The following is a 13,136-nucleotide window of genomic DNA, read 5'->3' on the forward strand; positions in this document are numbered from 1 at the left end:
TAATAGGAAACCGGGAGACCAGGGTGGAAGAAAAGTCTTTTCAATGTAAACCTTTTATCTTTTAGATTTTGAACCATGTACACCTGTCCAAAAAATTAAAATTTAAATAAAAGGGCAATCAAATCAGGCCATCTAACCAAACAATGGAAGAGAACAGCTGAAATAGCAGAGTACAAGGAGGGAGGCAGATTTGGGGGCAAAACCCGCCTCATAGAGCAGCTCCATGACTTCAAGTAAGTTACTGATCTTCCCTGAGCTTCAGTTTCCTCTCCTACAAGATGAGGCCCATCCCCACTGTACGGGACCATCTTGAGAATTAAAATAAGGTGAATGACTGTACAGATGTCTGACCCAGAGCCGGGAATTGACTCGTTTTGATTTCCTAACCCTCATATTCATTCTGAGATAAATGACCTTACATATAAAATATTTCAGGCTCTGGGGTTTCCTTCAAAATCTTGATTATACCACCACTTCCAGAAAAGGGGAGGTGAGCTCTTCATTGTCTCCTCCACAACGAAGAGAAAAAAAAAAATGTGTCTTGAGGGACAAGGGAGCTTTTCAATTCTTGAAAAGCCTCGGAAGTATAGTATAACCCCTCTTCAAGACAAGCCCATTTACGTCCATCCACTAAAACTCATGGAGGGTTCTTTTTCCTCCTTCCCCCAAGTTTCCACTGGTGCAAACTTCAGAAGAGAAAAAAAGGAGTTCCCGTTGTGGCGCAGTGGTTAACGAATCCGACTAAGAACCATGCGGTTGCGGGTTCAATCCCTGCCCTTGCTCAGTGGGTTAAGAATCCAGCATTGCCATGAGCTGTGATGTAGGCTGCAGACGCGGCTCGGATCCTGCGTTGCTGTGGCTCTGGAGTAGGCTGGCAGCTACAGCTCCGATTAGACCCCTAGCCTGGGAACCTCCATATGCCGCGGGAGCGGCCCAAGAAATGGCAAAAAGACAAAAAAAAAAAAAGAAGAGGAAAAAAAGTGGAATAATTCCCAGGCCAAGAGCTAATCTCCTGGAGAAAGTCAAGAAATGGGCACTGAAACACTGTTTGACTCACGTCTTTTCAAGAAAGCCAGGTGCTTTTTTTCAACTTTCAGAATCAAGGTTTGTTTTCAGGCAGCGATCTCCAGGTCAAGACTTCAGATAGGAAGAGACTTTTTTTTTTTTTGTCTTTTGTCTTTTTGTTGTTGTTGTTGTTGTTGTTGCTATTTCTTGGGCTGCTCCCGCGGCATATGGAGGTTCCCAGGCTAGGGGTCGAATCGGAGCTGCAGCCACTGGCCTACGCCAGAGCCACAGCAACGCGGGATCCAAGCCACGTCTGCAACCTACACCACAGCTCACGGCAACGCCGGATCGTTAACCCACTGAGCAAGGGCAGGGACTGAACCCGCAACCTCATGGTTCCTAGTCGGATTCGTTAACCACTGCGCCACGACGGGAACTCCAGAAGAGACTTTTTATCTGACAGTTATAAGGAAGCACACAAGGAATACCGAAGAGTCATATCACAGAAGACTGGCCCATCCTAACTTTGGGCTGCCAATGGAAGGCTCGGTGAGACAATGATGATCATTGTCAAGCAGGGCCTGGATGCTGAGGCTTGCATCTGTCAACTCACTTTAATCCACACAAATAACTCCAGGACAGGGGGATTATCACTTAACCCTGGAAGCTAGCCCAGAGAGCTGAAGTGACTTGCCTCTAGTTACACAAGTTAGTTGGTAATGACGGGATTCAATTCCAAAGACAGCTGACCATCTTACCATCTTTGTCTACGTTATACATAATGAGAAAAAGGCAATCGAGATACGGTAAATCAGAATTTTGATTTTAAGAAGAGAGAAAGACTCCCTTAACATTAATCTTGTATCTCTCTGCTTAATATTAAGGTCATCCTATTATCTTTATGCTCCCTGTAATCAATTCAAATAAAATGAAAGCAGCGCTATCTATTCATGCCAACTCTGAGAACAAAAACTAATCAAGTTTCTGCTTGGAATGACTATGAGAAAAGACACCGGGGACGACACCGGAGAAACGAGGCACTCACAGTTTTGTACAGGTGTTCAGTGGGGCCATCAAATTCCTGTTGCATTCTTTCCTCGAGGAAATAGATGCGGAGCTTTAGGTTAAAGTTTTCTTTCTTCAGTTCAGTGATTTGCTAGAATATAAGCACAGACAGGTTATCAAAAGTGAGGTCAACGCAACAATACCCTCATGGATCCTCACTGCTTCCAAAAACCACACAGCTGACCACAAACTGATGATTATTGCTTTATTTATTTTTTTATTTTTTGCCTTTGTTTTGGTGGGGAGGGAGCTGCACCCACAGCATATGGAAGTTCCCAGGCTAGAGGTCAAATTGGAGCTAAAGTTGCCAGCCTACACCACAGCCATAGCAAAGCAGGATCCAAGCTGAGTCTTTGACCTACACCACAGCTCATGGCAACACAGGATCCTTAACCCACTGAGCAAGGCCAGAGAATCTCAAACTTAAGTCCTCAGGGATACTAGTCAGATTTGTTTCCACTGAGCCACAACAGTAACTCCTGTTTTTGTTTTGTTTTGTTTTTTAGGGCTGCACCTGTGGCATATAGAAGTTCCCAGGCTAGGAGTCAAACTGGAGCTGGAGCTGCAGGCCTACACCATAGTCACAGCAACGCCAGAGCCAGATCTGAGTCATGTCTGCAACCTGCACCACAGCTCACAGCAACGCCGAATCCTTAACCCACCAAACAGGGACAGGAATCAAACCCTTTGTCCTCATGAATACTAGTCGGGTTCATTACCACTAAGCTACACCTGGAACTCCCAACAAGAATATTAAAAAGAAAAAAAAGGAGTTCCCGTCGTGGCGCAGTGGTTAACGAATCCGACTAGGAATCATGAGGTTGCGGGTTCGGTCCCTGGCCTTGCTCAGTGGGTTAACGATCCGGCGTTGCCGTGAGCTGTGGTGTAGGTTGCAGACGTGGCTTGGATCCCGCGTTGCTGTGGCTCTGGCGTAGGCCAGTGGCTACAGCTCCGATTCGACCCCTAGCCTGGGAACCTCCATATGCCGCGGGAGTGGCCCAAGAAATAGCAACAACAACAACAACAACAATAACAACAACAAAAAGACAAAAAAAAAAGAAAAAAAAGCTGAACAACACCATCAACTAACTAGATCTAATTTATATTTATAGGAGTTCCCATCTTGGCTCAGTGGTTAACGAACCTGACTAGTAACCATGAGGTTGCAGGTTCGATCCCTGGCCTCGCTCAGTGGGTTAAGGATCCGGCGTTGCCGTGAGCTGTGGTGTAGGTCGCAGATGTGGCTCAGATCCCACCTTGCTGTGGCTGTGGTGTAGGCCAGCAGCTACAGCTCTGACTGGATCCCTAGCCTGGGAACCTCCATATGCCTCGAGTGCAGCCCTAAAAAGACAAAAGACAAAAAAAAAATTTACATTTATAAAACACTCTGCCTAACAATTCAAGTGAACATGGAACAAGACATTATCAAAACATCCTGGATCATAAGACAAACTTTACCAAATTAAAATGAACTGAAATCAAACAATATTCTCTGACCATATGGACTTAAACTAGAAATCAATAACAGAAAGAAAACTGGAAAATTCCCAAATACTTGGAGATTAAATAGCACATTTCTAAACAATCCATAGGTAAAAGAAGTCTCAAGGGAAATCAAAAGATACTTTAACTGAAAATGAAAATACATCAAAATTTGTAGGATGCAGTTAGAGTAATACCAGTGGAAAATTTATACTATCGAATGCTTTAGAAAAGAAGAAATATAAAATCAATAACCTAAAATCAATAACCTAAGCTTCTACTTTAAGAAATCATGAAAAAAAAAAACACAAAGCAAAAAGAATTAAGATATATTAAATGTAAGAGCAGAAATCAATGAAATGGAAAAAAGAAAAACAACAGACAAAAATCAATTTTAAAAGAAGGCTCTTTTAAATGATCAATAAAATTGAAATATCTCTAGCAAGACTAGCAAAAATAACAAAAAGAGAAGACATAATTACAAATATCAAGAATGAAAAAGGGGTTATCATTACAGACCCCACAGTAATTAAAAGGATAATATACACAAATATATACAAATCTACATACATATACTAGAGAACTTAAAGATGAAATAACACAATTCCTTCGAAGGCAAAATTATCAAAATTCACCAAAGAAGAAAAAAGAGAAAGTGAATGGTCTTACAGCTATTTGAAAACTTAAATTTGTAACTAAAAACCTTCCAAAGAAGAAAATTCCAGATCAAGAAGATTTTGAGGAGCAATTTCTACCAAATATTTAAAGGGAAACAGCATCAATTATACACAATCTCTTCTAGAAAATACAAGATGGGGAATTTTCCAACTTCACTCTATGAGGACAGCATTACTCTCATAAAACCAAACAAAAACACTACAAGAAAACTACAGGCTAAATCCTTCATGAACCATAGACACAAAATCCTCAACTAAATTTTAACAAATTGAAAAAACATTAACACATCATGAGTGGGATTTATCCCAGGAATGTGAGGCTAATTCGATGCTCAAAAATCAATCCTGGTTGGAGTTCCTTTCATGGTGCAGCAGAAATGAATCCAACTAGGAACCATGAGGTTTCCAGTTCGTTCTCTGGCCTCACTCAGTGGGTTATGGATTTGGCGTTGCCGTGAGCTGTGATGTAGGTCAAAGACATGGCTCGGATCTGGCATTACTGTGGCTATGATGCAGGCCGGCAGCTATAGCTCCAGTTAGACCCCTAGTCTGGGAACCTCCATATGCTGAGGGTGGGGCTCTAAAAAGCAGAAAAAAAAAAAATCAATCCTTGTAATCCATCAAACTAAAAGACTAAAAAAGACAGGAAAAAAACAAATCACATCACTAGATGCAGAAAAGCATTTGAGAAAATCCAAAAGCCACAAGATAAAAACTGAGCAAACTAGGAATTAAAGGAAACATCCTTAATCTGCTAAAGGACATCTACCAAAAAACCCATATGTCTACCAAAAAAACCATATTTAATTAAAGATGGAAAAACTGAATGCCACTCCCCCAATGTCAAGAACAAGGAAAAGGAAAAGGAGTTCCCGCCATGGCTCAGCGGTTTTCGAATCTGACTAGTATCCATGAGGACACAGGTCTGATCCCTGGCCTCGCTCAGTGGGTTAAGGATCCGGAGTTGCCCTGAGCAGTGGTGTAGGCCGGAAGCTGCAGCTCCAATTTGACCCCTAGCCTGGGAACCTCTATGTGCCGCAGGAGCAGCCCTAAAAAGAAAAAAAACACAAAAAAAAAGAATAAGGAAAAGGAGTTCCCCATCATGGCTCAGTGGAAGCTAATCTGACTAGTATCCATGAGGACACAGGTTCAATCCCTAGTCTCGCTCAGTGGGTTAAGGATCCAGCATTGCCATGAGCTGTGGCGTTGGTTGCAGACATGGCTCAGATCCTGCATTGCTGTGGCTGTGGCATAGGCCAGCAGCTACAGCTCCTATTCGACCCCTAGCCTTGGGAACCTCCATATGCCACGGATGCGGCCCTAAAAAGACAAAAAAAAAGAAGAATAAGGAGAGGATATCCTCTCTCACAATTCCTATTCAACACTGTATTTGAAGTCTTAGACAGTGCAATAAGGCAAGGGAAAAAAAAATAAAAGGCATCCAGATTGGAAAGGAAGAAATAAAACCACCCTTATTTGTAGATAATATGATCACCTATATTTTAAAAATCCCACAGAATCTACAAAAAAAGCTCCCAGAATTCATAAGTGAGCAAAGCCAACATGCATGTATCAATCATATTTCAATATACTAGCAATGAACAATCAAAAACCCCCCCAAAAAATTGGGGGCTGCATCCAAAGCAAGGATCAAATCCACACCACAGCAGTGACAATACTGGATCCTTAACCTGCGGAGCTGCCAGGGAACTCCAAACATTTTTTAAACATAATTTATAATACCTTCCCCAAAGTTGAAATTTGTAAGTATAAATCTAGTAAGATATTACATATGCTTAAAAGCACAAATGAAATAAAATGCTGATGAAATCAAGAAGCAAAATAAGTGAGGAGACTTACGTACCAAATTCATGGAATGGAAAAACTCAATATAATGAAGATGTCAGTACACTCTAAACTGATCTATAGATTTAACACAATCCCCATCAAAATCCCTACAGGAGTTCCTGCAGCTAAAGACAAGCTGATTTGGAAATTTATTTGGAACAATAAAAGAGCTAGGTGAGCAAAATTAATTTTGAAAAAGAATCCAACGAAACAGAATACAGAAAAAGACCCATACAACTGTGGCCAATTGATTTTTGACAAAGGTGTAAAGACAATTCTATGGAGAAAGGGTAGTTTTTTTCATTGTCAACTCATGGTATTGGAACAATTGGATCTCTATTTACAAAAAAGTGAACCTTGACCTATCATACCTTAAACAAGAGTTAACTCAATCGAGATCACAAATTTAAATGTAAAACATAAAATTATATAACTTTTAAAAGAATAAATAGGGAAAAATCGTTGGGACCTAGAGCAAGGCAGTGTTCTTAGCTATAACACTAAAAACATAACCCATGTTTTTTTTTAAATCAGTGAAGTGAGCTTCATCAAAATTTAAAATGTTTGCTTTGGCAAACACAGTGTTAAGAGAATGAAAAGACAAGTTACATACAGAGAAAATATTTGCAAACCACAAATCCAACAGAGGAATTTATGTATCGAGAATACATAAATAACTCCCAAAATGTAATTGTAAAAAAAAAAAAAAAAAAAAAAAAACTCAATTAAAAACAAAAAAAAAAGGCAAAAGATTTGAAAAAAACAGAACATGGTAAATCAAGTATAATAAAAAAAAAATTTTAAGATTTGAAAAGAAACTTCACAGGAGCAAGATATACAGTTGACAAGCACAAGAAAATATTTTTAAATCTTCAGCCATTAGGAAAAAGTAAATTTAAAACGACTACACACCTATTAGAATAGCTAAAAAGTTTTTGTAATGTGTAATATAAAATGTTGATGAAGAAGGAGAACAAATGGAACTCTCATACTCTGCTGATGGGAATGCAAAATAGTACAAACAGTTTGGAAGTTCCTCACCAGAAAACTACCCTTACCACATGACTCAGTGATTCCAGTCCTCGGTCATTACCCTAGAGAAACAAAAACCTATGTCCACAAAAAAACTTATATACAAATGTTTACTGCAGCTTTATTAATAACCACCAAAATAACCGCCAAATGTTCTTCAAAGGGTGAATGAATAAAGCATACATCCTTACGATAGACTAACACGCTACCATGGTGATACAGACAATAGTATGAATGAATTTCAAAGATACTACAGTGAGGGAAAGAAGCGAGCCTCAAGAGATTACATCCTGTATGATTCCATTTATATGACATCTGGAAAAAGAAAATTATAGGAACTGAGAACAGGATTAGCTGCCAGAGGTTTGGGGTGAAGAGTCTGACCACAAAGAGTCAACACATGGGCATTTTTTGGCATTATGGAACTATTCTACATTCTGATCGCGGTGACAGTCACATGAGCCTAGAACTGTACACGCATATACCAAAAAAATTTTTTAATATATTCTTATTATGACAAAGCTTACAAAGGAGTATACATTTGTCAAAACTCAGCCAACACTTAAAAGTGGTGTCTTATTTTATGTAAATTATATCTCAATACAGCTGATTTAAAAATAAGCAAAATAAAATAGAGCAAAATATTAACAGTTGTACTTGAACACTAATACATCCTCCTAAATACAGGCTCACTGGGATGTTTTTCTGCATTTTTAAAAGTAATTGGCAATAGTACATAATACTCTCTTTAATAAACTTTTTAATACTTCTGACTGGATAAAAGAAAATGATAACCATATTCTCCATTAAGTATATTTCAAACTGGCTGCCCTTGGCCTCTTGTTAACACTTAAGGTTTCAATTTTGTGGCTAAGAACAGCACAAGAAACAATTGGTAGGTTCATTAAAGCCTCCTTTTAAATGTTTTAAGGAAACAGCATATAAAACATTCATTCAAACAAAAAAGCCAGATGCTTCCTATAAAGAGAAACCTTATTCTATTACTCGACTACCAATAAAATATTTATGGAGGTTGCTTAGAATGCCCACATTGTGTGCTGCTAAAATTCTTAGCAACACTTGAAAGAATATTTGTCCTATTTATAGGTAAAGAAGTTTTTTTAAAAATGAGAGAAAGGTAAATAAGCCTTCAGAAGGTCACTGCAAACGCCAGACAAACCCAGATGAATAAAATGAAATACAGGCACCATCTTTTCGGCAACAATGCCAGTCTCTCTCTCCATTTAATAACACTTCCTCATCAAGTTTCCGCTGACTACCCCACATCAGACTGGACTGGGGTCCTTCCAAATGTTCTACACACTCTCTGCTTTCTCCATCACTGAAATCCCACTGCCTTGTGCCAGCTGGGTTATTTGCCTTTCTACCCAACCCACCCTTCAGAGATGGGGAACCATGTCCTCTTGTGCATTCTAGTCTAAAACATAAGAGATGATCACTACATCCCCAATGGCCAGAAGGATGGAAACATTTAAGAATTTCCTGAAGGCAACGTGATGCAAGGCAAGACCCACAGCCTTCAGAGGCAGACAGACCTGGTTAACATCACTCCATCGTTTTGGGGGTTTTTTTCATTAGTCTTAGAATACAGCTTCCTGCCATGGCCACAGAAGTTGTGTGATCTGGCTCCACCTCATCATGTAGCACCCTCTCCGCTGCTCCCAATGTTCCAGCCTCCCTGGCCTCTCTCTGGTCATCAAATAAGCCAGGGCCCTGTCTACCTGCCCAGCAATTCCTGCAGCACTTGCCAGGGAGGCTTAGCCTGAGCCTTCCCATCTCAACATAAATGTCACGGCCCAGAGAGACCCTTCCTAACGACCCCATCTAAAGCAGGCCCCTTCTCTACCACCTCCAAGTCACTCTAACACGTAACTCTGACTTTCTCGCTAGAGATTGTCCAATCTGTAGTCATCTTATTTACTTACACATGTATTATTTATCATCATGCTTGTTATAAAAACATAACCCACTTCTTGAGGGCAAGACCATATAATCTATCTGCTCATGGCTGTTTCCCCTTGAGTTTTAGCACAGTGTCTGGTATACAACAGATGCTCAATCAACATTTGTTAAATGAGTGAGTAAACTAAAGAATGAATATAATCCAGACTACCTTACTAGATGTATGACCTTAGTCAAGTTCATTTTTCTGTGTGCCTCAGTTCCTTTATCTACAAAAAACTGGGATTTTAGGAGTTTCCTGGTAGCCCAGCTCAGGTTCCATCCCTGGCCCAGGAACTTCCACATGCTGTGGGCATGGCCAAAAAAGTGGGATTTTTTAATAATGCCTATTTCAGAAAGCTATTATAAGGATTAAAAGAAATTAATTGGGGAGTTCCCGTCGTGGCGCAGTGGTTAACGAATCCGACTAGGAACCATGAGGTTGCGGGTTCGGTCCCTGCCCTTGCTCAGTGGGTTAACGATCCAGCGTTGCCATGAGCTGTGGTGTAGGTTGCAGACGCGGCTCGGATCCCGCGTTGCTGTGGCTCTGGTGTAGGCCGGTGGCTACAGCTCCGATTCGACCCCTAGCCTGGGAACCTCCATATGCCGCGGGAGCGGCCCAAGAAATAGCAACAACAACAACAACAACAACAAAGACAAAAGACAAAAAAAAAAAAAGAAAATAATTGGGATGTTAATATTGTGCCTAGCACAGCATAAGAACTTAAAACATATTCTCTTCATCTGTACTTGAAATGAGTTTAAGAAATGAAAGAAAAAAAAAAACTTGAATGGAAAAACTGAAAACAGCTTACCATCAGCAGGAATAAATACCTCAAAATATAACCCCCTCCCAAAAAATACATAACATAGAACTCACCAAATATGACTTAGAAACATAATGCTCAGAAGTAACTTAATGCAAGAGCTGTACTTGCCACATTCCAGCCCTTGCAACTCCAGCGTGACTGTGGAAGTGCAGCCATCTGAAATGGGAACCGTCCAACAGGATCATGGGGTGGAGCTCTCAGGACCTGGAGCAGGTCCCCAGCTCAGCAGTGGGACAGAGTTTGAAGGAGCTGCTAGTCAGTCATTCTGGCTTCCTCCCACTCCCTCCCCCTCCCATTGCCACCCCGACACAAACCCCACCACAAACCCAACTCCTACTCCCTGGCTGAGAGCACCATTAAAAAGGGAAGAAAAACAAAAGCCAACAACATAAAAAGGAATCCAGGCCATTCCGACCAGGCTACCTCAAACTGACCTCCCAGCGAGGTGCCTCCCTCTGGAGGTCAGTGACCAGCCAGAGCCTGGGTCTCCAGAGCTGAAGCTCACCCACCAGATCACCTTTCAAGTCCAGGCAGCGAGAACTAAAAGCAAGGGCCCTGGGGGTCAGCGGCATCGGAGCTGGACTGACCTCCCAGTGCTGTCACTTATGAGCTGAGGAATCTTGGGAAAACTATTTAACATCTTTGAGCCACTGTCGGCTCAACTAGAAAATGAGGATAAAAGTCAGCGCCTCACAGGGGCGTTGTGACAACGCAGTGAGCTAAAGCACCTGGCAGAGTCTGACTGAGCAGGCAGTGTATACAGGATGATTTTCAAAAGAATCCATTTCTCGCTCAAACCCTCCACATGCAGATCTCCAGGCCACCACCAATTTTTTAATCCTCTTTGAAAGTCTAAAAGTTGTTAGACCACTCAACCTAGACATCATAAAAACCATGCACTCTTGCTGCCCAGAGTTCATCTCTGGTGAACAATCTAGCATATGAGATAAGTCAGCCAGCAGCAGCTAAGTGAGGTTAGTAAATGAGGAAGACACTCTGGAATTAGCTTCTGAGTCCAATACTCTCCCCAGCGTGCTCAACTCATCCAGAAAACTGTTACTAGGCAAACAACTACTTCCTAATAAACGATACTGGAGCAACGAGAGAAGTTTAAAACTGAACCCTAAACAACACTTGGATTATAACTACCTTTCAAACTCAACTCGTTTTATACTCTTTTTGGCCTTTGCTCACAAATACACTTTTTTTTTGTAAAATTGTAACATAAGTGAATTTGTATAATCCATTGCTTTCCCCAACAGATCTTAAATATTTTCATGTTGCTACAGAATTCACATAATTAGCACTTAAAATGACTGCACTAAATCCCACTGAATTGATTCAGAGTCAATTATTTAACCATTTCTCTCTGGAGCGTTTACAGATTCAGTGTGCTTTTGTGGAAAACCCAAGGGCTTTACAACCAGAAAGACAAGGTTTGCACTTTGCCTTCCAGTTTCTCAGTCACACTAAGCTCAAGGGCACGTCATTTAATCTCTCCAAACTCAGCTTCCTCATCTGTGAAACACCTTCGTCACAAGCTTGGTGCAACAAGCCAAAGAGATGACAAATAAAAAATATAATTTCCTTGTTTCTAATTTCTGATAATTATACACAATGTGGAAACACCTTCATGCAGAGAGCTTTTTCATTCCACTGGGTTGTTTCCTTAGAATAAATTCCCCAAAATGGACTACTGGGCTCAAGAGCAATATTATCTTTTTTTTTTCAGGGCTGCACCTGCAGCAAATGGAAGTTCCCAGTCTAGGGGTTGAATCAGAGCTGCAGCTGCCAACCTCCACCACAGCCACAGCAACACGGGATCCGAGCTGTGTCTGTGACCTACACTATTGTTCATGGCAACGCCAGATCCTTAACCCACTGATCGAGGCCAGGGATTGAACCTACATCTTCAAGGACATTAGCTGGGTCTGTCACCACTGAGCCACAATGGGAACTACAAGAGTAATAGTACCTTTATGACCATCAACTTCTCTTCCCAAATGGCTTTCACAAAGACTGTAAAAATTGCCACCGCCCAGCCCGCCATCTGGCCATTTCTTTAGAGGGCATGGCGGGGACATGCGGAGGTATGAGGCCTCAGGGCCTTCAGTCCAGCTTGCAGAAGGCCATCCTACCATACGAGTTAACCTCTGCACTTAACATGCAGCAGACGCCCCCACCAGGCAAAGGCCAAACTTGATTCCCAAGGCCCTTGGCACTGCCGGGCCCCCATCTCCTGCAAAGCCAGCACCACAGAGAGTGGCAGTAACACCCACTCCGCCAGCTCCAGACTTATCCTCAACCACTTCCACTGATCTGCACCCCACATGACTCCTGTTCTCCTACCTTGTTCTAAATGCACCTCTGTTCTCTTCCTCGGCCTTCCTTTGCCCTCATCACTGACCGCTCTCCTAAGATTCTGGGGGCCCGATATACTCCCACCCCGATTACAAGCTCTACCTCCCTCCAGCTACACTATCTCCAGCCACACTGTCTCCAGCTACTTGGTGAACAATAATAGCAGCCGCCAGCCCCATCTACTTAGGGCCTGCGATCCCAGGCATTGTCCTGGAGTATGTATTTAATTCTCACCACCACCCTAGGAGATTAACATTACTTTTCCCATTTCACACATAAGGCAACGAAAATTCGCAGGTTTCATATCTTATACAGGGTCACGCTTTCATTTTACACACAGGTATTTACTAAGTGTCTGTCTGTCATGTCATGCCAAGAATCATGTTGCTCAGCGGGGTGCTGAGTACTAGGGACAGAGTAGAGGAGACACATGTTAAGCAACCACACCAATAAAATACTAAAATATGCAACTACAAACGGTCAGAAGATCCATGGTGAGAGTTCCCAGATGGCCTAGCAGTTAAGGATCCAGCGTTGTCACTGCTATGGCTCAGGTCACTGCTGCAGCTTAGGTCACTGCTGTGGTGCAGGTTCAACCCCTGGCCCAGGAACTTCTGCATGCCACAGGCGAGGCCAAAAAAAAAAAAAAAAAATCCATGGTGGAAAACACTGGGTGCCACAGCAATGCCAGATCCAAGCCTCGTCTGTGACCTACACCACAGCTCACAGCAACACTGGATCCTTAACCCACTGAGCAAGGCCAGGGATCAAACCTGCATCCTCATGGATACTAGTCAGGTTTGTTACCGCTGAACCACAACAGGAACTCCTACAGGAGGTTCTAAAAGTGACCTAAACAAGGTCACAGGTCAGT

General features: G+C 41.9%; 1 protein-coding gene across 3 annotated transcripts in view; it reads right to left on the minus strand.

The window, feature by feature from the left end:
* CDK5RAP2 (CDK5 regulatory subunit associated protein 2) overlaps nt 1-13,136 on the minus strand; it is a 185,290-nt gene that overhangs the window by 153,277 nt on the left and 18,877 nt on the right. For all 3 annotated transcript variants that reach the window (XM_047768275.1, XM_047768274.1, XM_047768273.1), the window contains exon 4: nt 2,051-2,161. In XM_047768275.1, coding sequence (XP_047624231.1) covers nt 2,051-2,161 — 111 coding nt within the window. The remainder of the gene's footprint in view (nt 1-2,050; nt 2,162-13,136) is intronic.

The sequence above is a fragment of the Phacochoerus africanus genome, chromosome 2, assembly GCF_016906955.1.
Source record: "Phacochoerus africanus isolate WHEZ1 chromosome 2, ROS_Pafr_v1, whole genome shotgun sequence".
Taxonomy (NCBI): Eukaryota; Metazoa; Chordata; class Mammalia; order Artiodactyla; family Suidae; genus Phacochoerus; species Phacochoerus africanus.